The sequence below is a fragment of the Penicillium chrysogenum genome, assembly GCF_028827035.1.
Source record: "Penicillium chrysogenum strain IBT 35668 chromosome Unknown utg000005l_segment0_segment0, whole genome shotgun sequence".
Taxonomy (NCBI): Eukaryota; Fungi; Ascomycota; class Eurotiomycetes; order Eurotiales; family Aspergillaceae; genus Penicillium; species Penicillium chrysogenum.
This window is the reverse complement of record NW_026622753.1, coordinates 508,279-534,567: the sequence shown is the minus strand read 5'-3', so window position 1 is coordinate 534,567 and position 26,289 is coordinate 508,279. Positions and strand designations below refer to the sequence as shown.

The window sequence follows — 26,289 nt, the reverse complement described above, 5'->3', positions numbered from 1 at the left end:
CTCCAATACCCAATATGATCCCAATATACCTAATTTTAAGTAAATGCCTAGGTGGATATCAGATTCATGACTTTCCTGTTGCGACTTTCGGCGATCGCTGATTGGCGCGAAAGAGTCGGTGAGCGGCGCCAACGAATGGGCGGTCGTGTTCTGCAGCCAATCACGGGCGTCCCCCACTTGGGGGAAAAAAACGACCCGTCCTCCTCTTCTTCTTTCCTCTCCCATAGCACTCTCAACTGATCTACTTCGGATTTTCCTGGACTTATTGAAACCTCTTCTCAAAATACTCACTACATATCTACTACATATCGTCAAGGATTCAGCCAAATGGCCTTCGTTGAGCTGTAAATGCCTCGCTGGGGAGCCTGTCCCTGCCGGCTCCCCAGTCCTGCAGCTCCGATCTTCAATTCTACTTGACGATATTTGATTCTCTTTCGACGCCTTGTGTGAAGGCGTTGGAATTGCCCCCTAGCAAACTCCCAGAAGGAGCATCATAGCGTCCGCAACGGACTGCGGGTGCTTTCGTGGCTACGAAAAGAAAAAAAATTGGGACTCCTCCCCTCCACTCCGTTTCTCAAATCTCCTCCACTCCGTCCCACCTCCTTTCGACTCCTTATCCCTCAACGGGCTACTCTTTTGGGCCAAACTACAACCGTCCTCTCACCCAAGGAAGATCTACCCCTCTTCCTTCATCCCATAACCGGATCCCCCTGGAACGGACCAGACCATTTGAACAACAGAAAGCAAAGGACCAAATAAGTCCTTTTACGATAAAACAACCTCTATTCACCCATACGTGTCTATTACAAGATGCCTCAGAGTTCATACTCTTCCAAGCGGGCTCCTAAGAGCACCGCCAAAAACGCTCACCCCCGCCCCTCAACCCCCGAGGCCAACATCATGCGAAACCTGGATATGTCACTGAAGGGCAATCAGTCTCGAAAGTCAGCCAATGTCCAGTCATTGGATAGGAAAAGGAGAGCTTCATCATCCTCGGTCTCAAGTGTTTCTTCAGTCTCGTCCCTCGGCGATCTGAGCGACGAGGCAGATGATTCAGAAGAAGATGCGGACGACGAGCAAGAACCAGCAGTCCGAGCCCCGTCTTATGGTCGTCGCCGAGACACTAAGGCGGGGCGGCAACTCGCAGTCAACAAGAGAAGACGTGTCTTGGACGACGACAGCAGCGACAGCAGTGATGCCAATGACGCCAATGACTCGGATGATAGCTCAGATGATGTGTATGCCGGTGTAGACTATATTACAGACGCCGAAGATGAAGATCAAGACGTCGAGAAGATGGAAGAAATGATGATCGTTGAGTCAGAGAAAACCAACCGGCCTTTGCCCAGCGCTGGGTTTGCCGACGATGATGATCAGTGGGCTATCAACTCCTTTGACGATCACATGTTCCTACCGGCTGCATCCTTCTTTGATGAAGAGCACCTTTACAGTGCCATGGACACCTTTGGAGAACCTCAGGTGACTAGTGAAGCCGCTGAAACGCCAGTCGCTCGGCGAGTTCATTTCGAGGAGCGATCCGATTCGTCCTCTGATAGTGATTCCCACAGTGATGACGATATCCCTGGTGACTTCTTGCAACAAGACAGTCTGGACCCACAGTTGCGTCGTATGATTGAAAACGACAACGAAAACTACCAGAGAAATACTCGCCGGCAATCCGAAGAGATGTTCGGTGACGCCGACTACGGCCATGGAAGCATTTACCACGTCGAGTCCGATGGATCCTCCGAGGGTAGTTTGAGTGGTTACGAGAGTATGATAATTGGTCATTTGGTTTTGAAATCTGGTTTTGCTAACCCCTTTGAAAAGGCGATGACGGTGACACCACAGACGAAGATCTCCCCCCACCAGCAACTATCACCCACCCTCGCTCCCTTCTCCGCCGGGACTCCTCCGACTCTTTGGCCCCTGTGGATGAGAAGAGTGATTGTGTCCCCCCGCCGCCGCGGGCCTATCATGGGAACCTTCGTAGCAGACCCCCACAAGCCAGTAGCCTTGGTCGACTGCACTGGCAAGCATCTTGTCATTATTCCCGCCTATGCCTCTTCTCGCCACGACTGGCTGGACTCTGCGGCCAACAGTATGCCTGGAACTGCCAACACTAGCCCTCGCCAGACTACACTTCACTTGGTCGATGAGAGCGACACCGATGCACTCGCCTCGCCCAATCAGATGGATTTCAGCCCTATGCTGGCTTCGAGTGCCAACCTCATGATGACCGCTCTCGGCAACGATCTCACCCCGGGAGGCCAGGTCATGGGTCCCCCTGAGGCATTCTACCCTTCTCAGGACTTCACTATCGACAGCTCCTTCGAAGAAGACGAAGAAGATGACCCAGAATCTGCTCTCAACGTCGATGACTTCATCGACTTTGGCAATGGATCCTCTGATGAAGATGAGGACCTGGATAAGCAGTTCGACGATGACGCCCTGGTCTCCCCGATGGCCACTCCCTTTGGCAAGTCCCTGGGCACACCTACCCCCACACGCAAGTCTGAGTTGCAGCCGGCCAACAGCGAAGAGCGCTTCCTCAATCACCTGGACAAGGGTATCGTCACCGCTTTCCGTCGCAACCATAACCGCTACCAGGCGCTCCTCCGCCTGCCTCAGCACCGCGAGTTTATGCCCGCCAACTCCCCCGCTCGTCCTGCCAGTGTCTTCCGACACGCTAAGAACAACGACCAGCGGACTCCCACCCGCAAGCGCAAATCGAACAACGTTGCAGGTGGGGAGGCTGTGCGACGCAAGCTGATGGATGCCCAGCAACGTCGTTCTCAGCTTCCCATCCCAGCACCTCTCTGAGGTCTCATGATTGCACGACCTTTGGATTTCTACCAAGGTCATATGATAACCATGGCCACAATTTATTCTATCTGTTTCTAGTCGCTGGTAGACTCAACTATTAGGGTCTTGTGTCTTTGACCCCCCGACCTTGCGCTGAGCATACAGGCTCTTCGCTCTGGCCGTATTGCATCTTGCCACTAAACTATCGTGAAGTTCAATCTATCCTTCTACTGGTTGGGTTAGATTTACCATGCATGTTGGCTTGCGAAAGATCGATGGTTCCCAGAACCTAAAAAGCGATCCATTTTGATTATTTGATTACCGTACTCGGTCCTTCATTTCCTTTTCCATTTCATTACCATGTCATATCTATCGACTGGCCATTTTTCTCCCTCGCCTGTCGCGGGGGATGGTGATACCTTTGGATTTGTGGAGTTGAAAAATTTGCGGGTTTGCGTTCTAACGAGTGATGGCTGATTAAGTTGCTTTTTACATTTACCTTTACCAATATCAAAAACATTCGAAACTTTATGACATTCTCTCGCTGGCCCCCTTAAGTCAACCCTCTAGACGTGAAGCTCAGGCCTCATGATATACAACCCCACCAGTACTCAGTCCGGACCCACCTAAACCTTATTCAACTGAGATCTACCTAGGTAGGTACCACATGGGCAAGGTCCGTGTCTGGATCGGCTCTATATCCTATACCTAGCTACCATTCCCGCTTCTCTCCCAGTTGCCTTGGACGTCAAGCCATGAAGCTATATCTTCCTAGAGCATCGAGGGCGACTTCGCCTACGATACGTAACCTGGAGTCTGATAAGTCCTTCCTTGATTCATGGATCTAAAATCTCGATCTACGCAGTATCACGACAGTCTTCAGATTCGACCTCAACCACTGCCTCGATATCATTGACACCACCGAGCCAATACTCTATCCTTTCAACTCGAACATTAGCCGTAGAATCACCAGACTCATGTTCGTCGATCTCCTCATCCGAGTCCATCTCAACCCACGAATGTTGATATATCCCCTTTTCATTCGCCGGAAACCCATCCAAACGAAGCCAGCAAAATATGCCCCGCGTCGGGTTATCCGACTGCCCCTCTGAGTACAGATCATACTCACAATCCGCAGGCAGAGCGGGAAGATCCGCAGAAGTAACCCCCGGTTTCGGACAAGAGACACACATAGAAACAGGCGCAGACGCAGACGCACAATTGGAAGCTGACAGCAACGAGGCGACTGGCGCTCCTACCCCCGCATCCTCAATCCTCGACCCATCCCCAAGCTCCCAATCCCAACCCTCATATTCCAAAGCATGGCATCCGCAGCCCAAATGCTCTCGAAGCAGAAGATCCACATCACGGAGCTTGGTACTACCAAACGGCTTCCACGGCCAGCTAGTAAGATACCCATGGTTATAGCCCCCATCAGTGGGCGTCGCAAGGAAAAGCAGCTTACATTCATCCTCGCGCTGGACGGAATCAGCGTCGTTATCATAGATACGCGGTAGTTGTGTCAGAAACGTTGTGGGCGTCCCCATCCACGCCTCGGACTGTAGTGAAGGCATCATCATCCCCTGTTCGCATTGTTTTATGAACACGCTACTCCTGCCCATGATTGCCGCGCCGAGCCAGAGACTCGCTGTGCGCGGTTGGCGTGCTGAGAGGCCGTTGAGGAGGTGGGGGATGTTGCCTTGTTTCACGAGTGGGTTTATTATTGCGAAGGCGGGGTTCTTCCATGAGCTGACTAGATTGCATGGTATATCTGGGTTGAAGAATAGGGTTTTTATTGCTGGCATTGTTGTGAGCCACATGTTGCTGCTTAGCGTCATGTAGTATGGGAGGAGCTTTTCGTGTTCGGATAGCAGAGCTGAGATTGATTGGGGGCTTGCCGGGGTGGATTGGTATTCCGGGGTTTTGGCGGGTCGTGGAATTGGGAGAGTCGGTGGGTTGCGGACGCAGAAGTTGCGCGTGAAGAACGATGCTGATAGCGCGGCTGTGCATTGTGCGTAGATAAGGTGATGGTTGCAGAAGCGGAGGAGGTATTGGAAGGCTGTTGTTGATGGCGGAGGGTTGTACGTTGTCAAATGGGGATGCGTTCCTTGTTTCGCTCGCATTGATATCGCTCCGCCTAATGAAACGGACCATGGTGAGGCGAATTTCTCAGACTGGTATTCCACGGATATCTCCCATGCGGGTGTTCCAGAAAGTACAGCGTTCCACCAGACGATCTCGGCTTCGCTTGCATCTGGAGGTAAATCAACCTCTACCACCTCCGGCTGAACTGCCTCCGCTGGGTCTTGACAAGTTTCGGAGTACTTCGTTGAACACTGGTGCGTCTCGGAGCGATCGAGTAACTCGGCCCATTTCGCCGATAGAATGTATGCCCAGGCCAGGAACAACACGGCGATGTGGTTACCCTCGTCATAGCCAGAGATACCGCGCACACCAGGCCATTCTGACAGAGGGGCTTCGTTAGAGATTTCCACCTTCCGGGCTTCTGGAACACCCAGTCGAAGATCCAATGGTATAACCTTAGGTGGGGTCATACAATCCGCGCCAGCTCTAGACGTCCGCCATCTCAACTGCCCCTTTATATCGAGATTGCCACGGGTTTTCGCACAAGCAAATGAGAATGCTTTATCTGATGCAATTAATCCGTCGGCGAGATATGCAGGCGTGTCTTTAAGAATGGACTTGAGGTCGATACACTCCAGCGGAAGGCGGGTATCACTGGTCTCAAAATAAGTTGACCATAACTGATGGCTTGCGCGGAGAGTGTATTCGAAGGCTTCCTTACTAGGGCGGAGGGCGTCTTCCATGTTTGGTGTATAGAACTTGGAAGGTCGTCATATTAGAGCGATGTGGGACTAGATCGTGGGGCTCATTTTGAGGCTCGTGGTGTTCACCGCTAGTTGGTGCATCATACATGTTTCTGTATTCAATTTGATGTGCGAGGAAGCTAAGATATAAATACAGGTCTAAGTGGTCAATTCATTAGATTGCAGGCTATTCAAGGGTTTACCATGGCTTTATCAAGGGTTTTCCTATTTTCCTATATCGGTCTTCGGTTCATCGACGCAAATCAAGCTGGTTAACTTATATCTGTCAACCAGGATAATATATTCCAAGACAGTACGCTTAATGTGGAGAGGAGAGTTATGGTTTCCCATCCTCAAAAGTACTTTATGCGTGCAAAATATGTACAGAGTGCATAGGTACTAGCAAAAGAAGCACAAGAGACTTTGAGTGTCTAGAGTTCAATCTCTGAATAAAAGCCAACATCACATTTTGAAAAATCCGGTCTACTCCGTACTCTTACAATCATGTTCCACCAACCAAAGAATGTAGTGGTTACGACAAGTGGAGTTGAGTATTACTAGGGAGGGTAATAACACCGTCAACTTGACACCGGGTTCCACTATGCTGTCAAATATGGAGATAGTCTAGTAGCTAATGCTACAACTGGCTAGTTATCCACATAGTACCTCTTGGTATAATAGCTATTGGACGCCCTACGTTTATCCATGTTTTGCATAAATTGAGGGATCATGTTGCCCTTATTAAATACAAAGTCGCTAAACACAGATAGGATGTCCAGACAAGCCTTGACATCGGATGGGCACTGCATGGTCAAGAAATCAATGAATTGCAATGCAATCTGGGCGCAGTGATTTCGTGACACTTGCTCAACATTAATTATTTATCCAGCAATCGAGGCCAATAGACTAATATTATAGCCTCATGACTACGAATTAATATCATTGTCTAGACTTCGGTAGTTCAAGGAAGCACAGCGTAGCATTCACCGTGTGGCGCTAAAAATGTGATTCGCCGATATTTTTAGTCGTTTCACCTTGACTCTGATTTAAACCAGACAAAGCCATCAGTCCGACGCGCCGAGAGATGGATATGACTTGTATTTCTCAAGAGAAATAATATCAGACAAGACTAATGCGATCGGATATGAAAGGAATACGGAATACCGGCATTTCTACGCCCCAGAGACATTAGGAAAACGGAGAGGGACCTTTAGGATATTATTCGGACTTGGATCGGAAATGGCATAGTAATGGCATTGCAGAGCCAAGAAGAGGATCCCCTCGAGCTGTTTAGAGCCACTAGTATAGTCTCGGCTCTAAAGGACAGGTTCGTTGGCGCTGGGCTATTTTAGCAAAAGCGATACCCCTGGGGACAAATATAAAAAAAAGGAAAAGTCGATTTTGTACACGCAAGCACCGTTGGCCCCAAGTACAACAAAGGGAGTACACCATATCCTTTGTGTGATTCGTCGACCCCGGCGCTTCGAAGACGCACGAAAGAGCTTGTATACAACCTTGGAAGGAAAAGATCATCATAGATCAAATAGTAAGCACATATACACGCAGGAAGTGGGAAATGGGCGAGACGCCAAGGGTTCTTTTCATTTTCTCGGTCGCATTGCATTAATTTGCATTAATTTCAATCTGTGACATTCAAAAGTAGTGAGTTTCAGTCAAAGAGAAGTTCAAGCTAGTAAAGCCCTACGGAGATGAAAGACTCCAGGTCAAAGCACGTGGTTCCCCCTGGACGACTCCCCTCAATATCGGCCATCTGCAAGTTTCCGTGGCCGATCAAGCGCCTAATGTTCATTCACTATTTTTTAATCGATCTTCATTGGCTGGTCAATAAATGTCGATCTCACAGTCACATCCCATGAACTGGTGCTAAATGCGATTGGATCCCGTCAAGCGCCTTGGTCAACGGCCCCAGTCTGCGAGTCCTGACTGGCTCTTCTCCAGCTTCTGCAGGTCGTTCCTGTACTAATGGGCGCCGAGCTTTGGATGGATCCCCAGCTCGCCCTCTTTTCAGCCACTACCGTTTCATCTGTACCTCGAGATTTCTGCCGATTGGATGGAGGTTCGCTTTTCTCTGACGAAATGTCTTACCAGGGTCCTTGACGCCAGGATGCTCTGGGTCAGCAGAAGAGGGCTTGCTAGGTGCAGCCAAGCCCTTTGTGTGCAGAAGTTCGTCGCATAGCCTGGGTTGGACGATTGTTTAAAGACCGCGACTCTTCCCAGATCCTGGACTTCTTTCATTCTGGTCATTGTTTCATTTCCTTTTGGCTTTTGGACCATATTGGTTCGCCTCCAAAGACGCTCGTTCAGGGATACGTATTTCCTTGTCCCACCCTCTTTCGCTTGGTGTTGATTCAGTTTCATTGAGGCCTTTTTTTATTGTCGCCCACCAACAATACTAATAGCAATTGCCTGTTTTGCTGCCTGTACCATTGTGGCTTATATTGCAATATCCATTGAGGCCTAGCTTTCTATATCGCAGCCTACCCAGCCCAGACCTTTATATCACTCCATTCTCGTTTCTTTCATCCATACCTCTTCCATCTTCTGTTTCTCCTTCCATTCTATCTTTCCTTGGCGTCCTACTTCCCCGTCACTCGTTGCCGATATCCTTCCACTATGAAGGTCACTTCGGCTGTTGCGTTTTTCTCTCTTCTGGCTTCTGGCCAGGCTACCGGAGCGGTATGACTCAACTCCTACCCTGACGCTGTTGATATAAATCCCTGACTCGAATACATTTAGTACTGGGGCTCCGACAAATTCTACTCCAGCCCGGGTAGATCGCCCAACAAGTGTAATGACTACCAGAACAAGGGTTTCAGCTGGTCTGACCTCACTCCTGGCTCTTTCTCCGACTATGGTGGCTTCTCCTTCTCTGGTTTCACTTGCGGCAATGGCTTCGGTTCCAGCCTTGGCAAGCGTGGTGTAAGTGACGCAGGGCTCTCTCTCATCTACACATACTGACCATGGCCATAGACCCAAAAATGTATCTCCGGTACCGTCTCCAAGGGTAGCTCCTCTATCTCTGGCTCCCAAAGCTCCGGTTCTTCCGCTCCATCGTTTGCCTGCGACTCGCATGAGAGCGGCTTTTCAGTGACCAACTTCCACGTTGCCACTGAGAAGGATACCGAATTGCACATCATTTACAGCATGCCCGATGGATCGACTTGCAGGAATACCGCTTCCTGCAACTCAGCTGGTACTGTTGTCAACAACGACCAGTGTGGTGGCGCTAAGTCTGTTCACTTCGAGCTGCCCGATGATAGTGAACACGAGAGCTGCGGTTTCGGCATCTACAGCGTTGGCTTTGACTGCACTCCTGGTTCAACCATCCCAGCACCTGTCCTTACCGCCACTCCTGTTACCAGAGTTCCATATGAACAGATATCTGTGTCTGCTGCCTCCAGCCCCATCGTTGTGCCTTCGGCCTCTGTCCCAGGCTCTACTGTGGCTCCAGGTACCACCACGGCGGTGAGCACACCTCTTCGGATGACTACATCGACCGTGTTTACCACCAGTTTGTTTACCATCACAAGCTGTGGCCCCACTGTCACCGATTGCCCTGCTGGATCAGGCTCAACCACTGTAGTGACTTCAACTATCGCTCTTTCTACCACGGTCTGCCCCGTCACTGAGACTACTGCTGAGACAACTGCTGCCGCTACAACCTCGCTATCTGTGCCTGATGTACCTAGCCCGAGCAGTGTTCTACCTGTCAGCTCATCTGCTGGTGTCCCTCCCAGTGGCACATCCGTTTCCACATCTTCGATCTCGGCTTCATCATCCGTTCCCTTCACTACGAGCCAGACCCCTGCTGGATCTTCCGCCGCTTCCACCCCGCTGATCACCACTCCAGTCCGGATGACTACCTCAACCGTGTACACTACCAGCGAGGTCACTATCACCAGCTGCGCCCCCGAAGTTGTGAGCTGTCCAGCAGATTCGACCACAGTGGTGACTTCGACTATTGCTATCTCGACCACTGTCTGTCCCGTCACTGAAACTACTGCTGAGACTACTGCTGCCGTTACAAGCTCAGTATCTATTCCCGTCGTACCCAGCCCGAGCAGTGTTCTTCCTATTAGTTCATCTGATGGAGTTCCTCCTCCAAGTGGCACATCTGTTCCCTTCACTACAAGCAACCCCGCTGGAACTTCCGCCGCTTCTACCCCGCTGGTTACCACTCCAGTCCAGATGACTACCTCAACCGTGTACACGACGAGCGAAGTCACCATAACCAGCTGCGCCCCTGAGGTTGTGAGCTGTCCAGCAGATTCTACCACTGTAGTGACTTCGACTATCCCTATCGCGACCACTGTGTGCCCCGTCACTGAGACCACGGCAGCAACTGTCAGCTCCAGCGTACCTGCAGGCCCAAGCTCAACCGGCGTCTTACCCGTTAGCTCCTCGGCTGTATCAACTCCCCCAGTGGCACCTCAGCTGCTTCCACACCGGCTGAAACTTCCTCAGCTCCTGGCGTGACTTCCGATGCCTCGTCTCCCGCCCCCTCGTCTCCTGTTGGCACTACCCCGCCCCCTGGCGAGGCCACCACCACTGTCATTACTTATGAGACCGTGACCACCTGCCCGGTGACTAGTACTGTTACCACCGGTAGCTCTACTTTCGTGACTACCTCAAGCACCATTTCCACTGTTACTATGACTACTGTCTCTACTATCTGTGATGAGTGCTCCATTACCGCCACCTCTGTTGCTGGCCAGAGCACTCCCGCCCCCTCGAATACCCCAGAAGCTTCAACCACAGTCGTTTCCAGCACTGGACCATCTGGTATCCCCGGGGCTCCGAGCACAACACCATCTGGGACTTCCGAGGGAGTAAGCCCCGTCTCTTCTTCATCTGCGGAGGCCTCCGGTCCACTCCCCAGCGGCCCCGATGTCACTGTCCCCTCCACCGTGGGTGTTGATACCACAACTGCAGTTCCCCAAGGGTCGACTGCCACGGTTATAACTTATGTAACTGAGACCACCTGTCCGGTGACTGCCACCGTCACTGAAGGATCGTCAACTTTTGTCACGACATCCAGCACGGTATCAACTGTTACCTTGACCTCCACTTCCAACCTCCCCAGCTCTGTTGCTGCCGGAAGCACTCCCGCTCCCTCTGAAACAGGCGTCGTCCCCACCACTGCTCCTACCGGCCCAGCTGTCACCAGTGTCGTCTCTTCAAGTGCTGACGCTAACTCTACGCCCACCATCCCGGAGGGTGCCACTACCACTGTTGTGACTTACGTGACCGAGACCACCTGCCCAGTGACCAACACCGTCACTTCGGATTCTTCCACCTTCGTGACCACATCCAGCACAGTTTCCACAGTGACCCTCACCTCCGTCTCTACTATCTGTACCCAGTGCGCTACTACCACTGAGACTCCTTCTCAGTCTACAGCTAGCAACACTGCGACAGTCCCCAGCGGTGTTTCCCCGGGATCGAGCCCAGCTCCCTCAGCTCCTTGCCCCAACACCGTGCCCCAGTGCATCAACACTTGGCTCACCCTCGCCCCGAAGTGTAAATCAAACAGCGATGCCTCGTGCTTCTGCCCCAACAGCAAATTTACTAGCAAGGTCATCTCCTGCATCCAAGCCTGGGGCGCCTCCAAGGAAGAGATCCAATCCGCCCTCTCCTACTTCACCGGCATCTGCGCCACCTGGGTCCCCGAGAACCCAGGCATCGTAACCGCCATCCCTTCAACCATCACCCTGATCCCGACAGTCGCTCCTTCCGCACCCCCATCCAGCATCGCCGGCGCCAGCGTCACCCCGAGCGCCGTCGTCCCCATCACCTCCGCCGCCTCCCTCCCCTGCACAACAATCACCTACTCCACCTACACCGTCACCGTCCCGCAAGTCAGCTTCGTCACAAACACCGGCTCTAGCGCCGGCGCCGTCCCAACCGTCGGTCTAGTCCCGGCCGGTCCCAGCGGCGCTTCCCCATCACAGACCGGCGTGGTTCCCGCACGCGCATCGGCGACATGGGTGACTTCGAGCGGATACCCGTACGCCAGTCGGAGTCCCAGTCGAGGTTTCTCGCCTAGCGCATCCCCGGTCTTCAACTCCGCCTCGAGCGTGACCATCGCTTCTAGTCTGGTGCTGGCTTCTCTCGCTGCCTTTTTGAGCTTGGTGATGTAGATTCGATTTCGGATTAACGCATGACTACCTCGTCATTTTCATTTTTTTTTTCTATTGCTACTACAATATGCACAGTGCGGATTGAGTTCGTGTTCTTACTTGTCTTCGCGGCCCTGGGGTGGTTCGTCCTGGTTCTGAGAACTGGAATTGACTCAGATCGTTGGTCTTAGGGGACTTCTTTGTATTTTATTAATTCACTCCCTAATTGAATGCGATAGACCTCGTTTGCTTCTTAAGAATCTTCGATTTAGTTATCCTCCGCTCTACGTAAGTAGTTTTCTTCGACCTTACTAGAGTCTGACTACATCATCGAAATCTACTGCGCATTGAACGACTCATCGACAGACTTTAGCCCTCTGCCATTTCGACATAGCCAAATTTGCATTTATAGACATTGACCTTTTCCTTTTGTATTCCTACTAGGTGTGTTGCTTTACTTCAGAGAGACGCCGAGGTACAATAGAGGATATTACAGACTACGCGCCTGAGCACTCGATTATTATAGAAGGCCATATTTGAAAATTTCAGTTGTATTGTCTATGGACATTCTGGCTACCTAGTTGATCTCGAGGTGGGCAGTTCAACATGGTTTAACAAATCTCGCTCAATCCAGGCAACACAAAATGTCCATCATTTCTTTGTTTTGTCATTCCCTCTTTGGGCAACTTTCGATGGGTTTCCCCTTTGCTCGTCTTGACTCCTTGTGTGATGTTTCATAAGTATATTCGGCGTACCCAAATACTAAGAGATTTCTGTAAACAGGAACAAATGACGCCCCCATATCGGTTCGAAGGATAAAATCTGTCACAGGATGGAAGGCCGAGCCCTCAAAGGCACCTTGAGTGCCATGCATCATCACGTTCGGCCCAATTACCAGGCCAAACCCTCAGGACTGTCAAGCCATTCCATGTAGTCCTTGATCCCTTCCTTGATTCCGCGGAATCGCAGCACAGAGCCAGCCCGGCGGAGCTTCGAGATATCAGCACAGGTGTAGCTCTGGTATTTGCCTTTCAGTTCAGCTGGGAAGGGAATAAACTTGATGTAACCGTCGGTGTTGCCGAAGTGGCTGGCGACTTCCGTGGCGACTTCGTGGAAACTGCTAGCAACACCGGTACCGACATTGTAAATACCGCTGATCTCCGGGTGGTCGAGGAACCAGCAGTTCAGACGGGCGACGTCCTGAACGTGGACAAAGTCGCGCTTCTGCTGTCCAGCTTCGGCTCCGGCGTATTCTGCAAAGAGCTCAATGGCTTTGAACGATTTCCGTTTCTCGTAGAATTGGTAGACGGTGCTGGGAACTGAATCCCGGTGCTGTTCACCGGGTCCATAGACGTTGAATAGACGGAGACCCGCGACTTGCGGGGAGCGGATGTCGGTGTTTTTGACGACATACTGGTCAAACAGCATCTTCGAGTATCCGTAGACGTTCAGAGGGGCCTCTTGGAAATCTCCCTCGGCGAAGGCAGTGTTGTTTCCGTAGACGGCAGCAGATGAGGCGTAGATGAAGCGAACTCCCTTGTCCTTGCACCAGTGGAAAAGCTCCTTGGAGTAGGTGAAGTTGGCGTCGAGCATTTTCTTGCCGTTGGTTTCGGTGATTGAGGAACTTGAGCCATAGTGGAAAATGACGCGGGGACGATGGGGGAAGGTATTGGTCCGAATCGCTTCACGGAATGCAGTCGCGTCGATGTAATCGGCCACTTTGCAGTTGACGAGGTTACGGAACTTGGAACCATCTGTCATGTCGTCGACCACCACCACATTTGTCACGCCACGCAGGTTCAGCTCCTTGACGATGTTTGAGCCGACAAAGTCAGCACCACCGGTGACAACAATCATGTTGGGGAGGTTTGACATGGATGGAAAAGGTGATAATCAGGGGGAGGAGGTGAAGTTGGGGGAAATGTCGATGGCTTAAACTGGCAGGAGCGAGGGAAGAAAACAGAACATCCGAGGATGTTTGCCAGAGGAACATTGGTTTTTGTGCTTTTACTCTCGTGGAAGTTGTACTTCACTTATCCCTACATAGATTTCGAGTTTATTCATAAAAGCTGATGTCAAGTTTTAGTATTTCAACCTGACTTGACCTTGTTGCTATAACATGACCTTGGTAAGTACCTTTCCGCCATATTGGCTTGTTCAGGTACGTTAAAGGCTTTGTTTGACATCGACGCGAAAGATATCACCTATGGTTTCCTCGGGCTGGAATTGCACTATCTTGGATATAAACACGGCATCCACCGATGTACCGGCCTCTAGAATGCCGATGCCGACAATACCATTGTGGCCAATGCATCTACGGCACTGTCTGCTGCCAAGTCTCTCATTTCCATTGCCCAGTAAAGGAAAGAACAATGGCGAATCCTAGCCCCAATGTCACGGGGCTATCTATATTCGAAAACGAGTGGTTCAATCTCCGCGGCATGTCCACCGTCATCAGCAGGCCAAGTCTCGCCGATCGGCGCAGCTCCGACTATCATTCATAAAACCCAGCTCGTGCAGTTATCACCACGCTAGCCGGTATTGATTACGTCGTCTTCATCCTCCCCCGAGGTCATCAACGATAGTACCCCGCTCAATGGTTGATCCAAGTGATCCTTCCCGATAGTCTGGATACAAAAATGGGATTGTGGGGGCGAGAAACGGTGGAGGCTGACGGGGGGTCGTGCACGTACGGAGTAGGTGGGCTATCTCCAACGGCGTCAATGCCATTATCCAGCAGTGCCCACCTACTCCGTACAGGGGGGTTACTGCAATGCTGATGATAGGTATACGGAGAAAATGGATCTCCGCCATGATCTGGCGGATGCAACGGATACGGAGTACGGAGTACATCCGGAGTGCATATGCATCAATCATGCCCCCTGAGGGGAATACAATTATTGAACCTCCTTGCTATTTTACCGCATTTTCCCGAAATCGAATAAAGTACAATAGATCCATCCAAGTGCATATGACAGTTGACATCTCTTATCTCCCCTAAAGATAAGGCTGTAGCCCTAGATTGGCTGAGCATGGGTTGAAGACATTTCTACTTGTAACGAGATACGTCGAAAGTGCCATGGAGATCCCCTACATATTTCGTTTGTATACAGATGGCCAACTCTAAACTCGCACTACTCATCTGATCTTCTGGGCTATTGAACATTCCCCATCTCCTTGCGGTCGAGATAAGCTCCCCACCAGTAGCCGTCCATTATTCCCTCGGCTTTCTACCGTTGAGGTGAAACATGGGCTTTAACAGCCGCATTGTCCAGAGTGACACGGTTCACTATATTAAAAGTCTGTTCTCCCAGTTATATTGATCTGCAACGTTTTGTGCAGGTCATGTCAGGATGTCTCAGTATGAACACACCTCATTATGGTGGCCCGAGGAGCGCATCAAATCCACCCTCAACGCAAAGTATATCGTCAGTCGTCTGCGACCAGAGAATATTCCGCGGCTCTTCGAATTACCGGACTGGGGCGAAGGCTTGACCAGCGAGACCTACATGGAATGGATCCTCACCAAGGCCGGCCGTGTCTTTATGATCCTCGACGCTATAGGCATTCCCGATCGTATCTTTGCGCTAGTCGACGAATCGTGCGACGACGACGATTTACCTGTCGCTGAACATAGCGTCGATTTACTACACTTGTCCCCGCATGGGGAAGATCTTGCCCTCGAGGCGAGTTTCTTTCATGCGCAATGGCGGTTCCTGGTCCGTGGTATAGCGGAAGGAGAACATGTCGTCTATACCGAAAACGAGGGCGTTCCTGTCGAGGCAGTACGCACCAACACCAGCAGTGGGACACACGGACGTGATGATACGGTAGATAGGGTCGTCCTCGCTGGCTCGGTCTGTCGAGTCTACATGCGCACCCAAGTACAAGTCGGCGGCGCGCCATATTTCTTTTCGGCCGACGAGGTTCTCGCTGAGATCCGCAACCTGAAAAGTCTGTCGCATGAGCACATCGTCTCTGTCTACGCCTCATATCTGAAAGACGACAGTGTCTCGGTGCTCTTTACCGGCGCCACGGCAGATCGAAATCTACACAGCTTCCTCACAGATGAGCCGATGTCCTTCAAACGGCTAGACAAAGAACAACGCCGCCAGATCTTGATCACCTGGCCCCACTGCCTTGCGTCCGCAGTCTCCTGGCTGCACGCACGCGGCCACTCCCACGGCGCAATCCGCCCATCCAACATATTCGTCGATGCAAACTTTCATATCTGCCTCGGTCAGTTCCAAGCACTCGACTCCCTCCTAGCCCCACCACATGTCAACGACCTCGAGGCATACAATTACTCCGCACCAGAGCGCTGGACTCGTCCCACAGCTCCAGCCGTCCAGCAAAAGCCACAATCCGCACAGACACTACTTCCCTCGGGAGGTCGTACAAAGCGCAGACAACGACCAACCCGACTAGCTCTAGCGCCATTGAACGAAAACGAAATCCCACCTGCTTCTCCAGACCACACAAGGCCAGACTCAGCCGGCTCGAAAAGAACAGTCGTCCGCATAGGCTTACCAGGCTCACCATCGCGTTTCTCCTTCGCCCTTTCATCATCTTCTTCATCCTCCGAATCCTCAGCAGCCTCTTCAACCCACACAGACGCAACAGCAACATCACCCCAACCAAGAAACCACCGCATCTCCTCTTTCTTGTCCCGCAGAACAAAGAATACACCCCCAACCCCATCAATAACCTCATCCTCCACATCCTCCTCAAACACGCCAACCACACCAACCGTAGCATCCCCAACCCCTCCATCCACCCTCCACCACTCCAAATCCACCCAATCCCTAACACAACCCCCCACCAGATCCCAATCCCAACCAAACCCAAACACCCCAGCCGATATATTCTCCCTCGCAGCAACAACCCTCGACATCTTGACAGTCCTCCACAAACGAAGCCTGACATCATTCAGCGCGCACCGCAGCGCACGCAACCGCTCCGCCGGCCGCGGCGGCGGAATAGCAGATGCCTCCTTCCATCTAGCGCGGAATGCCGTGCAAGTGCAGTCATGGATTGCGTTGTTAGAGGGCGATGCATTGAAACGGTGTCGGCGGGATCGATGTTCTGATCGGGTTTTTTGGGCTGTGCCGCGCATGTTGATTGTTGTGCGTGCTATGCTTGATTTTGAGGGTCGGAAGAGGCCGCTTGCTAAGCGGGTTAGGAGGGGGTTTGCGGATGCTATTACTAGAGGTGGGAAAGGGGATGGGGATGGGATCGGGATTGGGATTGGGGGCTTGCATTGTGGTAAGGAGAAACAGGAGGGGCGTGAGAAGGGGAATGGGGTGGAGGTTGGGAGTGCTGTTTCTGTTGGTTCTGCTCCGTTGGGGGTTTCTGAGTCGGGGTCGGTTTCGGAGATTGATTTTGGGTTTGGGGATGCTGGGAGTGGGAGTGAGAGTAATGTTGAGGATGGAGATCGTGTTGATGTTGATATCGAGGAAGAAGAGAATGTTTCGGAGGTCGAAGAGCCTGAGAGACGGGTGGAGCAGGTCTTGCCTCAGCTGTATCTGCCAGATTTGGACATGGACATTACCGGGATAGAAGGTCTGTCGTTTAATAATTAGGGAGATGTACGATAATGATAATGCCTTCATGGACCAATGACCGGCCTAGGTACATAATTCAGACTAATAATTCATTCCTTGTGTACACTTCATGCTTCGTGAAAGACAGATCTGGGCTAACATCACCTGTATGCAAACAAGCACGCCAACTCCAATATATCATGCAATCGCTTGGCCGAACTCGTCTATCCCAAATTCGTGATGCTATCAATACAATGAATGGCTTGAGCCGCAATCGTCAATAGACGGGTAAGAACAAAACAAAATCAAAGCCAGATCGCAACGACACCCAGCAGGCCAGACAGCAGTAAAGATCCCGCGAGCAAGCGCTCGGTAGCTGGCGAGCTGACAGTCACAGCGTAAGCACCACCTTCCTTCGTTGCCGATGCAGAAGGAGCTCCGTTTGCAGTAACCTTACTGGCCTTGTCGTTCTTACCGGTTGCTGTGGAATCAGTTCCCTGCTTAAAGGTCTGTCCCAAGGTAGGAAGCGGGGAGCTTGGGTCAATTGCCCATCCACCAGAGGTCGAGGCAGGGCACTCGATGGCGGCGAGGCTAGATGCGCTCTTCTTGTAGACGGAAAGGGCAACTCCGGTTGGGTGCAGAGTCGCCCATTGAGACTTGAGGTTATTGAAATCAGGCAACACGGGCGTCGGGGTACCCTTGCGGGTGAAGCCGTCCTCGATGCTGCTCGCGGTCGCAGTCGCAGCATCCACAGAAGGCCCATAGCTAATCAACCCATAGTCATTGGTCTCTTCAATCCACTCGTAGACCATGGATCCAGACCAAGTGTCGGACATGTTGTCACCAAAGATGGCAGCCTGGTCCTCAAAAGTGCGCGGCGACGGGGTGTTGCAGCCAGTCTCGGAGAAGAAGATAGGGATAGGGTAATCAGTTGCGTTCTTCTGCAGAATATTGTATCCAGACTGTGTCTGGACGCACCGCACCATTCGTAGGCATTCAGCGAGTAAAAGTCCAAGCGCTCGGATGCATTCTTGGAACAGGCCATATAGTTCTGCAGCATGGGTCTCAGATCGGCAATATCGGCTGCGGAGTAACCCACGGGAATCTCGCGATAACCCTTCTGATCACGGTAGGCCTTGATGTCGCGGGCAGCCGCCAAGACGTAAGGGGCAGCAGCCGAGCCATTGGCCGTAGTGAGTACCTCATTTCCGACGAAGACCCCGGCAGTATTGTCGAACTTTTGGAATTCGTCGAGCACCTCCTTGAAGTGATCAAACTGGGTCTGATTCCAGTGTGGCTCGGTCTGTAGATCGTCAGTAGATGACCCACAGAAGGAGAACCTTCGAAAGTGGACCTACCTGTTCTATCTGGGTATTGAACGTGTCCAAATCGACGAACAAATGGATTCCTAGACAATGTGTCAGTATAAACCATTACCCATAGGAGTAAGAATCAACCGTACCAGCATCGGCCAGTGCCGACATACAACCCTTGTGATCAGCATGGGGATCCACGTGGTACACACGGATCGCGTTGGTGCCCAGCTCGGACATCCGGGCGATATCCCGCTTGCATTGGGCAGTGTCGATAAGCGGGTCACTTGGGGTGAGCTGATAAGCAATGCCTATCCAAGTCAGTCAGGTACCTACAGTGTAGGATTTCTAGGTACCCTTGACGTAGAACTGAGTTCCATTCTCGTAGAAGAACTTGGAGCCGACAGCCGAAACGGATGGGCTTGCCCCCACTGCGGTGGCCTGTAAGCCAGCAAGTAGCAACGGTAGCGAAAATGCCAGGGATGATAACATGATTAATTCTGTGGGAGTAACAGTGAAATAGACGATGTGATGAAATAGCGACTTGAAGAGAAGAGAAGAAAAGGCTCTCTCGATTATGTGTTTGGCGCTCTTGCCCGGACAACGAAGGAATCAGGGCAGGTGCAAACTAAGAACTTCTACGGAGTACCTAGGTAATACCAACAGTAAGGAAAGAAGGGGAAAAAGGGAAATAGAGCTGGAACATAGAAAGAACTCAGTTCCTTGATTTGGGACTGTACTAAATTATCTGCAGGGTGTTCTCGACTGCGTTTCATTCCTGGGCCAATTTGGGACATTCCAGTATTTTGTTTACCTTGGTAACATTCAAGGTATACAATAAGGGAGAGTACACAACATATACCACTGGAGTACAATCAAGGTACGGAGTACAACTGGGCGAGTTCAGATGTTGACTGTTGTATATATTTGTACGGAGTATTACCCCTATAGCCGTTGGGGCCCAGCCCTAGTCCATCACATGCAGATATCGCACAAGTACAACATCCAAGATAAATCTACAACGTAGAGTAAATCTAGAAATCTAGACTACTTCGTACAGATATAGATACTCAAGTAGGTAGAAGATGTGCAGTCCCCAGTAAAATATTAAAATTAACTTGCAAAGTCTGCAAAGTCAATCCAATGCCCATGTTGCCCATATTGCCCCCTAACCCGGCATCTACCGAGTTCCACACCACTCTTGCCCCTATACTATAAATACTACCAAATACTACTATAACCTTGGGAGGCTTGAGACATGTTTTATAATACAAAAAACTATTCATCACTACTCCGTACTATCACTACCATCACTGTGGCACGATGTTGGACAAGTATTCCCCCCATCCTAAACCCTGTCAATCACTGCTATTCTGGACTTGACCCTGATATCCACTCTAACTGGACATGGGAAAAGATAATCCTACCTACTCCGTACAAAACCTGGCACACGGCACCTCATCGATCGGCAGATTATTACGGAGTAGATTTTTAATTTTAATTTTTTATTTCTTTCTATGTTGTAGGGAATTAAAGAATTCTTTCCAAGGTTATCTTCTTTGTTCACGAGATGCGTTGGGCAGAGATCAGGCTAGGAAGCCATCAAACGATAGTCTCGTGGACCGCTAATGCATATAATCTTAAGATTGGATATCACTAGTAACGCCAATGCGATCTTAGGAAGGCTTTTTAAATTCCAGACTGCCACGTTACCCCACTGGGCGGTTTTCGGCGGTTGCCACGGGGCTAGAACGAGGTCCTTGCGAGATAAGGTCTGTTTTTGTGTATGTTCGATTTTGAATAGATGAGTGCGTAAGAAGTAGAAAAAGTAGAAATAACGTCGCATTCGTCTTAACATTTATGTAATTGCTATGTTACCTAGGTACGTTGTATATAGCAGATCTATAATATAACGAATACAACGGAGTAAACATCCCCTTGGGATGTGCGACAGTCCAGACTTTCTCCAATCTCCACTCCTCCACTTCATTCCGAGATGTCCACCAATGATAGTCGCCATACGCAGAGTGTTCGTCAGCTAGTGGGGTCCCTCCATTAGGATCGACTGGGCTTGCCCTTGGACTTGTCGCCAAAAACGGGAGGGTGAAATGACGTTTCCGCAAAGGGGGGGGGTTATAATAATATCTACGCATCCGGCCCTGAATTAATTTCTCTGGACTATTTCACCTCAGCCCTATCCTATTACCTGGTTTGATTTCGCGACATGGTTCTATAATCCTATATCATATATCATATCCGATGATCCAGAAAATTACCCGATATACATACATCCATAATGGCCTCCCCATTCCACATCTCCCGACACGAACAAGTCGAGCTAGAGCGCAATGAAGCCTTCCGGGTAATGCGCGAACAACTCCGCCGCCAGGAATGCGGCATGGAGCGACCAAGTTTCTGCGCAGGCCACCGACACTCCTGCACCTCCACCGAACAAGAAACCTACCGCCTCCACCGCGATATCATTCACACCCTCCTCGTCCCCCTCTTCCTAATCAACCACCAAGCCGAGCGCATCGCAGCCCGCACCCTCCCGAGCCAGAAAGGCGCCGAACCCGAACGCGCATTCCGCGGTGAAGCCCGCAGCGCCTTCGCCTGGTTGAACTGCATCCTCACCGAAGAACACGACTGGTACCTTACAGCCCGCTGCCCTGCTTGCATCGTTCAGCATGTGCTGCACTCGGAGCCGACAATCCGATTCGTCACTGTCGCCTCGCAACTCGCAGGCGCTCGCTCTGGCTTCCAATGCTGGCTGAACGCTCTCGAGACAGCCGTCTGCGAAGACCCCTTCTGGGGCGATGCCTTCTGGCCAGATATCGAGGAGCGCGCCACCCGTCTGACCGAGGGCGTGCAGGAGCTCGTCCGTCAGTGCTACGAACTTAGCGCGACCCTCGATAACCCTGCTCGGGCTACCCCGTCGCTCGCCAAGACCCCAATGCCTGTCTACGGCAGTCGCTCTGCCTCCTGCACAATCCCCCTGAAGCCTTCTAGTTTTGCGCGGAAACAGGTTCGCCTGACGCGGGAGGAGCAAAGATACCGCTCCTCGGTTTTGTGGAATTGCTCGCAGACTGTTAGACAGCCGCTGGCCGGCTGCACTACTGCGACTCAGTCTCGTCGCCGGTCATTGACTTCGTGAGGGAGCGATGTTTGGCTATGGTGGTGACTCCCGCCATGCATTTTCCTCCTTTCCAACCAACCGGTTAATTTTACACACGCCCGGGCGCATTTTCCAGAATCAGCCTTTTGCGGATTGAACTACTCGTGATTCAAGAAAAGTATCTACGGACCTTGTGAATCTACGTTGTACAGAGACCCTATCGAGATTTTTCGCGGATACCAATTCCCCGATTTCTCACGTCAGAACACATGGCAACTTCCCCTTAGCGTCCCACGCGACCGAGACCAGTTTCTCGATATGCAAGGGTCTCCGCGGATCTGGAGTCCGCTGTCATGATGCAATCGATCTAGGACCGTGGATGATCGAAGTATCCCACCGTCTCGGGTCGATGGAGATATTCCAATGCGTCGGTCTATATGGCCGAGAATGATGTGATTTGTTGATCATACCGGGTTATAGCACTATAGTGATTATAGTGATAGCATGATAGTATAATTTTAATCATAATTTACTTTTTTATCCTAGATATACCAGACTTACTATCAAATAATGCAAGTGATAATATTAGTTGACGCGTACTCTCCTATTTGACAGACTTTTCCAAGGTTGGGTAGATTAACCATAAAAGTAACCCCACGTGAAATCCATTCTTAAATTGCTTCATATGATCATATGGAGTACAGCAGATATGGCACTCAAAATTTAATCTAATGTGGTGGCAATACACTCTACGTGAGACGGTGGAGTAAGCCGGAGATGGGAACAGGGAAGTGAACCAGATCTGAGGCGCACGGTGGAAATTAAAACGGTCCCAACGTCCCTCAGACGATCGGGCTGGATCTGAATATGGGGTCGCCTGTCAGAGTGCCACTCAGATTCCAGGATTCTAAGATTCCAGGGTCTTCGGAATGCGAACTTGCTGCGAACTAGACATTGCATAGATCTTAGACCGAGTATATATATGCTTCATTCGACCTACAGGACATATGTATAACTATATATATTGTAGCCTATATGTGCTATGCGTTGGCAGATACATGTAAGTATATGCCAATGCCCAACCCCTCTCCCTCTCACACCGGAAACGGAGACGACATTCGTATGCGTACACTTCACTTGAAAGTACTCAGTACCTCGTCCAGGCCCACGGTCCACCTACGTTCTGTGGTACTGGCGACTTGTGAAACCAAAGGCTTAGGCCGCATTAGGGGGAATATGATAAAAGCATAATAGTATGCTCGAGTCTGGTTCGGGTAATGAAGACTTCATTTAAGTATCTTCAGATAGATTTGGATTATATTCAGATACATTGTTTTAGAGTGTATTCTGGTCTCAACTTGCACAACCCGATGATCGTCACCGTGGAGCCAAGGCTTTCGGCCCATCGGTCGCTCTAGACTGGCAACATTTTTATACATTTCAATGGATTTTTGTTATAGGCTATATCACCCTGTATGAATTAATTCTAGCAGATTTATGAAATAAAATATCCCATATAAATGATATACATATATAGATATATATCTATCTATCTATCCCTTACAGCAAAAGAAAGAAAAAAGGGAAAAAAGAAGAAAAGTAAAGTGGAAACCGATGACTCCATGACTTGGAAGGTCTAGACTTGTCCCGACCTGAAGAGTCTGGCCCCAACCCTTGCCCCAGTTAGTACCAAGTACATGGTCTAGTGCCTATTAGCCCATACTACCGTCAAGTACCTAATACCCACTCTTCTCTTCCCGTCAATTTCCATTCGATTCACGCCCTCTTTTGCTTCTTCTTCTTCTTCTTCTTCTCTTCTCTTCTACCTTTTCCCTCCTCCCCAAATATTCAATCATTTCCTCTCTTTAACTCCTTTCTTTAACATCAACTCATTATAGCATCCAACCTCCAAATCCCCCTCCAAATTCCTACCTTGGACCCGATCATCATCTTTTGGTCATCTTTCGATCATCTACCATCGGCCGACGGATGATTCATGACGGCTGCCATCGCCTTCCGTCCGTTAGATAGCGCAGACTGGATGACATCCTCATGCAATGGACAGTACTGGCCCGTCACTTCCACTCCTGACGATCACACCATGCATGTCCCACCAACAGTGAATCTCGACACCAGAGCACATCTCCCCCAGGATTCAGATACACAGGAAACTTCCAACCCCTCCAGGATTCGCCGACGAGCTTCACAAGGATCTCTTCGAACAAGACCGTCACCGGTATCTCGCTTTCTCTCCAAGAGCAGCGTTGCCGTGAACTTCCCATCCTGGGACCAACGTACCTCACCTAGTTCGCCTGGTTCGCCCTACCGTGTGGAGTCTCGCACTCGGTCGGTCGACTCTCGCCTTCGTCTTTCAACCACTGTGTCTCGCGGGCCGAGGCCTTTGGCTGCTTCCCCATCTTGGAACTCTCACTATCAATCCGAATACCCCGCCACATTACCCCCCACGCCGCCAGAGGAGGAGATCCACGTTGCGTGGAACCCCAAGTCCGAGATGATGTTGTTCGACACACACTCCCACACGGGATCCATGGCTATGATGGACGAGACCCCTAGTGTGGACAACTCCTCCGCGACCGGTGCTTCGGATACACTCAGCAGTCCATCGGATGGGCTTTCTCATAGGTCCTCCAGCTCTGGAGGCAGCCCTGGGCCCCATGATGATATGGACTGCCAGCAGGATATTGGCTCATGGCTGGATCATGGCATCGATTTGACTGGTAGGCTATCCGTACATTTGCGCTTCAAGGCCGATCACTGACCTCTTCCAGCTTCATCACTTGCCCTATGCAAAACACGAGGCGAGGCCGTCAAAATCGTTTCCCAGACTCTTCCATATCCCAGGACATCTGATCAGGCAGTATCAGGGCTGAAGACCGACAGTGTCTTTTCCTCCATTGTACAGGCTGTCCACAACCACTTGCAACCTGGTCAATCACCATATATCAATGTTACCCACGCAGTACCGGAGCAATTCAGTCTTTCGAATCTGCCCCACTCTCCCCCAGCACCCCTCGTTCTCCAACCGCTGCCGAGGAATACTTCAACGCCACCGTTTTCTCCAGTGCAGCAGTTGTGAGTGCTTACCACGACTACCGTGGACCACTCCAACGGCAAATGTCCCACGCCCCGATGCCCATTGTCCCCCCTCGCAGTGTTCACATCTCGGTCCTCGAGCGCTATCTCCCTCCAACCTCCGCTCAGGAATACCGTGATTTGTTTTGTCGTACCCGTCCATCCTTTCTCGTTGACCGTATGAGCGAGCTGTCACCTAATGGCGGCTCCCTCCTCTTTGTGTACCCGACTAAGAAAGGTGCATCAACCTTCAAATCCCAGTATCTGGGGCCCATCCTCGACCCGCTTCTCCGTCAACTCGTTGTGGTTAATGAGTTGTCCGCAGACGTGGGCCGCTACCTCGGCAAGCTCTCGCCCGTCTCTCAAATGGATGACTTTGCCACCATGAAGGCGAACATCGCGGCTCTCTGTGAATCATTGAGCGATAATGATTCCTCCTCTCGATTCCACGTGGCCGATGCAGGCCGTGGAGAGACCCACCTCGACCGCAGCCTCTGGGCCGAGTGGTTCATCCACCAGGAGAAACCCCGCATGAAGGAAGTCCTCAGTCTGTACTGGCAAAACGGCCGCCGTTCTAAGAACACGGGCTCTGGATTCTCCGGCATGATGGGAAACAAGGAAGTCACATCTTCCGGGCTCCTGAGTGAGATCTGCGATGGCATCCGCAAGCGGCGCTATTGCGAGGACAATGAGCCTCGCGATGGTATTGAGCTTGGTGTTTTCGTGATTCGGCGAACGAATTAGATCGTCGCAGAATTGCAAGATCACTCTTTCTCCCTGTTCCTCGAATCCCTCATCCCTCATCCCTTTTCATTCTTCCACCCCTTCTTCCGCAATATCATATTTTAACAAACGGCCTTCACAAAAGATGACATGGGACCCAGGAGGTGTCCCCGGTGTTGGATTTCGATTTTCCGGTGTGAATAAATTTTTTTCACACTTTGCATGACTCGTTTGGGGTTTCCCGCTGCGACCATTTTGAATGAACTATGAATACCCCGGTTGTTGTTGGCGATTCGGGTTTTATGAACTTTTTGGACTTTATTTTTTTTTATGATGGATATAGATATACACGATTTTGTGGGAATATATCTGCTATTAACAATATCTTTTCTTTTTCTGTAATCTAGGATGTGCCTGGAGTACATCTAAGTATATGTGGTCGTGCTAGGCCTCGTCAGGCTCCCGTTAGGCATCACCGCGACATAGTGTGAGCACTTCTTTACCACCATTGTCCTATGCCTTCTATTGTAGGAAATGAGCTATTCATGCTATAGTATGTATATGCTAAGAAGAGTAATTGTTATGATTTCTTCCACTTGATTAACTGTTTGTATGATCTATGGTTTGAACAGCTGCGATCAATGTGTACAAGTGAAGGCCATCTGTCCCAACGTATAAAGCTTGCGATAGGTGTGGTCCGGATTGCAACCTTGGAAGGCACACCAATAG

At 50.7% G+C, this 26,289-nt stretch overlaps 8 protein-coding genes across 8 annotated transcripts; 5 read left to right on the top strand and 3 right to left on the bottom strand.

Moving 5' to 3' along the window:
- Window positions 1-810: 810 nt before the first annotated feature.
- Window positions 811-2,823, top strand: N7489_008583 (uncharacterized protein; the record flags this gene model as incomplete). The annotated part of the gene is made up of 1 exon (XM_056714333.1): window positions 811-2,823. One exon carries the CDS (start codon window positions 811-813, stop codon window positions 2,821-2,823), a length of 2,013 nt encoding a protein of 670 aa, XP_056561955.1.
- Window positions 2,824-3,662: 839 nt separating this feature from the next.
- On the bottom strand, window positions 3,663-5,633 carry N7489_008582 (uncharacterized protein; the record flags this gene model as incomplete). Its single annotated transcript, XM_056714332.1, has 1 exon — window positions 3,663-5,633. One exon carries the CDS (start codon window positions 5,631-5,633, stop codon window positions 3,663-3,665), a length of 1,971 nt encoding a protein of 656 aa, XP_056561954.1.
- A 2,634-nt stretch (window positions 5,634-8,267) lies between these two features.
- Window positions 8,268-11,794, top strand: N7489_008581 (extracellular serine-threonine rich protein; the record flags this gene model as incomplete). Its single annotated transcript, XM_056714331.1, has 4 exons — window positions 8,268-8,330; window positions 8,391-8,573; window positions 8,625-9,998; window positions 10,052-11,794. The coding sequence occupies 4 exons, from the start codon at window positions 8,268-8,270 to the stop codon at window positions 11,792-11,794; spliced, it is 3,363 nt and encodes a 1,120-aa protein (XP_056561953.1).
- An 870-nt stretch (window positions 11,795-12,664) lies between these two features.
- On the bottom strand, window positions 12,665-13,630 carry N7489_008580 (ADP-glyceromanno-heptose 6-epimerase; the record flags this gene model as incomplete). The annotated part of the gene is made up of 1 exon (XM_056714330.1): window positions 12,665-13,630. One exon carries the CDS (start codon window positions 13,628-13,630, stop codon window positions 12,665-12,667), a length of 966 nt encoding a protein of 321 aa, XP_056561952.1.
- Window positions 13,631-15,126: 1,496 nt separating this feature from the next.
- On the top strand, window positions 15,127-17,355 carry N7489_008579 (protein kinase domain-containing protein; the record flags this gene model as incomplete). Its single annotated transcript, XM_056714329.1, has 1 exon — window positions 15,127-17,355. One exon carries the CDS (start codon window positions 15,127-15,129, stop codon window positions 17,353-17,355), a length of 2,229 nt encoding a protein of 742 aa, XP_056561951.1.
- Window positions 17,356-17,621: 266 nt separating this feature from the next.
- On the bottom strand, window positions 17,622-19,121 carry gel6 (putative 1,3-beta-glucanosyltransferase; the record flags this gene model as incomplete). Its single annotated transcript, XM_056714328.1, has 5 exons — window positions 17,622-18,367; window positions 18,412-18,619; window positions 18,675-18,724; window positions 18,779-18,940; window positions 18,986-19,121. 5 exons carry the CDS (start codon window positions 19,119-19,121, stop codon window positions 17,622-17,624), a joined length of 1,302 nt encoding a protein of 433 aa, XP_056561950.1.
- Window positions 19,122-20,925: 1,804 nt separating this feature from the next.
- N7489_008577 (uncharacterized protein) lies at window positions 20,926-21,783 on the top strand (the record flags this gene model as incomplete). The annotated part of the gene is made up of 1 exon (XM_056714327.1): window positions 20,926-21,783. One exon carries the CDS (start codon window positions 20,926-20,928, stop codon window positions 21,781-21,783), a length of 858 nt encoding a protein of 285 aa, XP_056561949.1.
- A 1,957-nt stretch (window positions 21,784-23,740) lies between these two features.
- On the top strand, window positions 23,741-25,581 carry N7489_008576 (uncharacterized protein; the record flags this gene model as incomplete). Its single annotated transcript, XM_056714326.1, has 3 exons — window positions 23,741-24,482; window positions 24,534-24,661; window positions 24,742-25,581. 3 exons carry the CDS (start codon window positions 23,741-23,743, stop codon window positions 25,579-25,581), a joined length of 1,710 nt encoding a protein of 569 aa, XP_056561948.1.
- Between the last annotated feature and the right edge of the window lie 708 nt (window positions 25,582-26,289).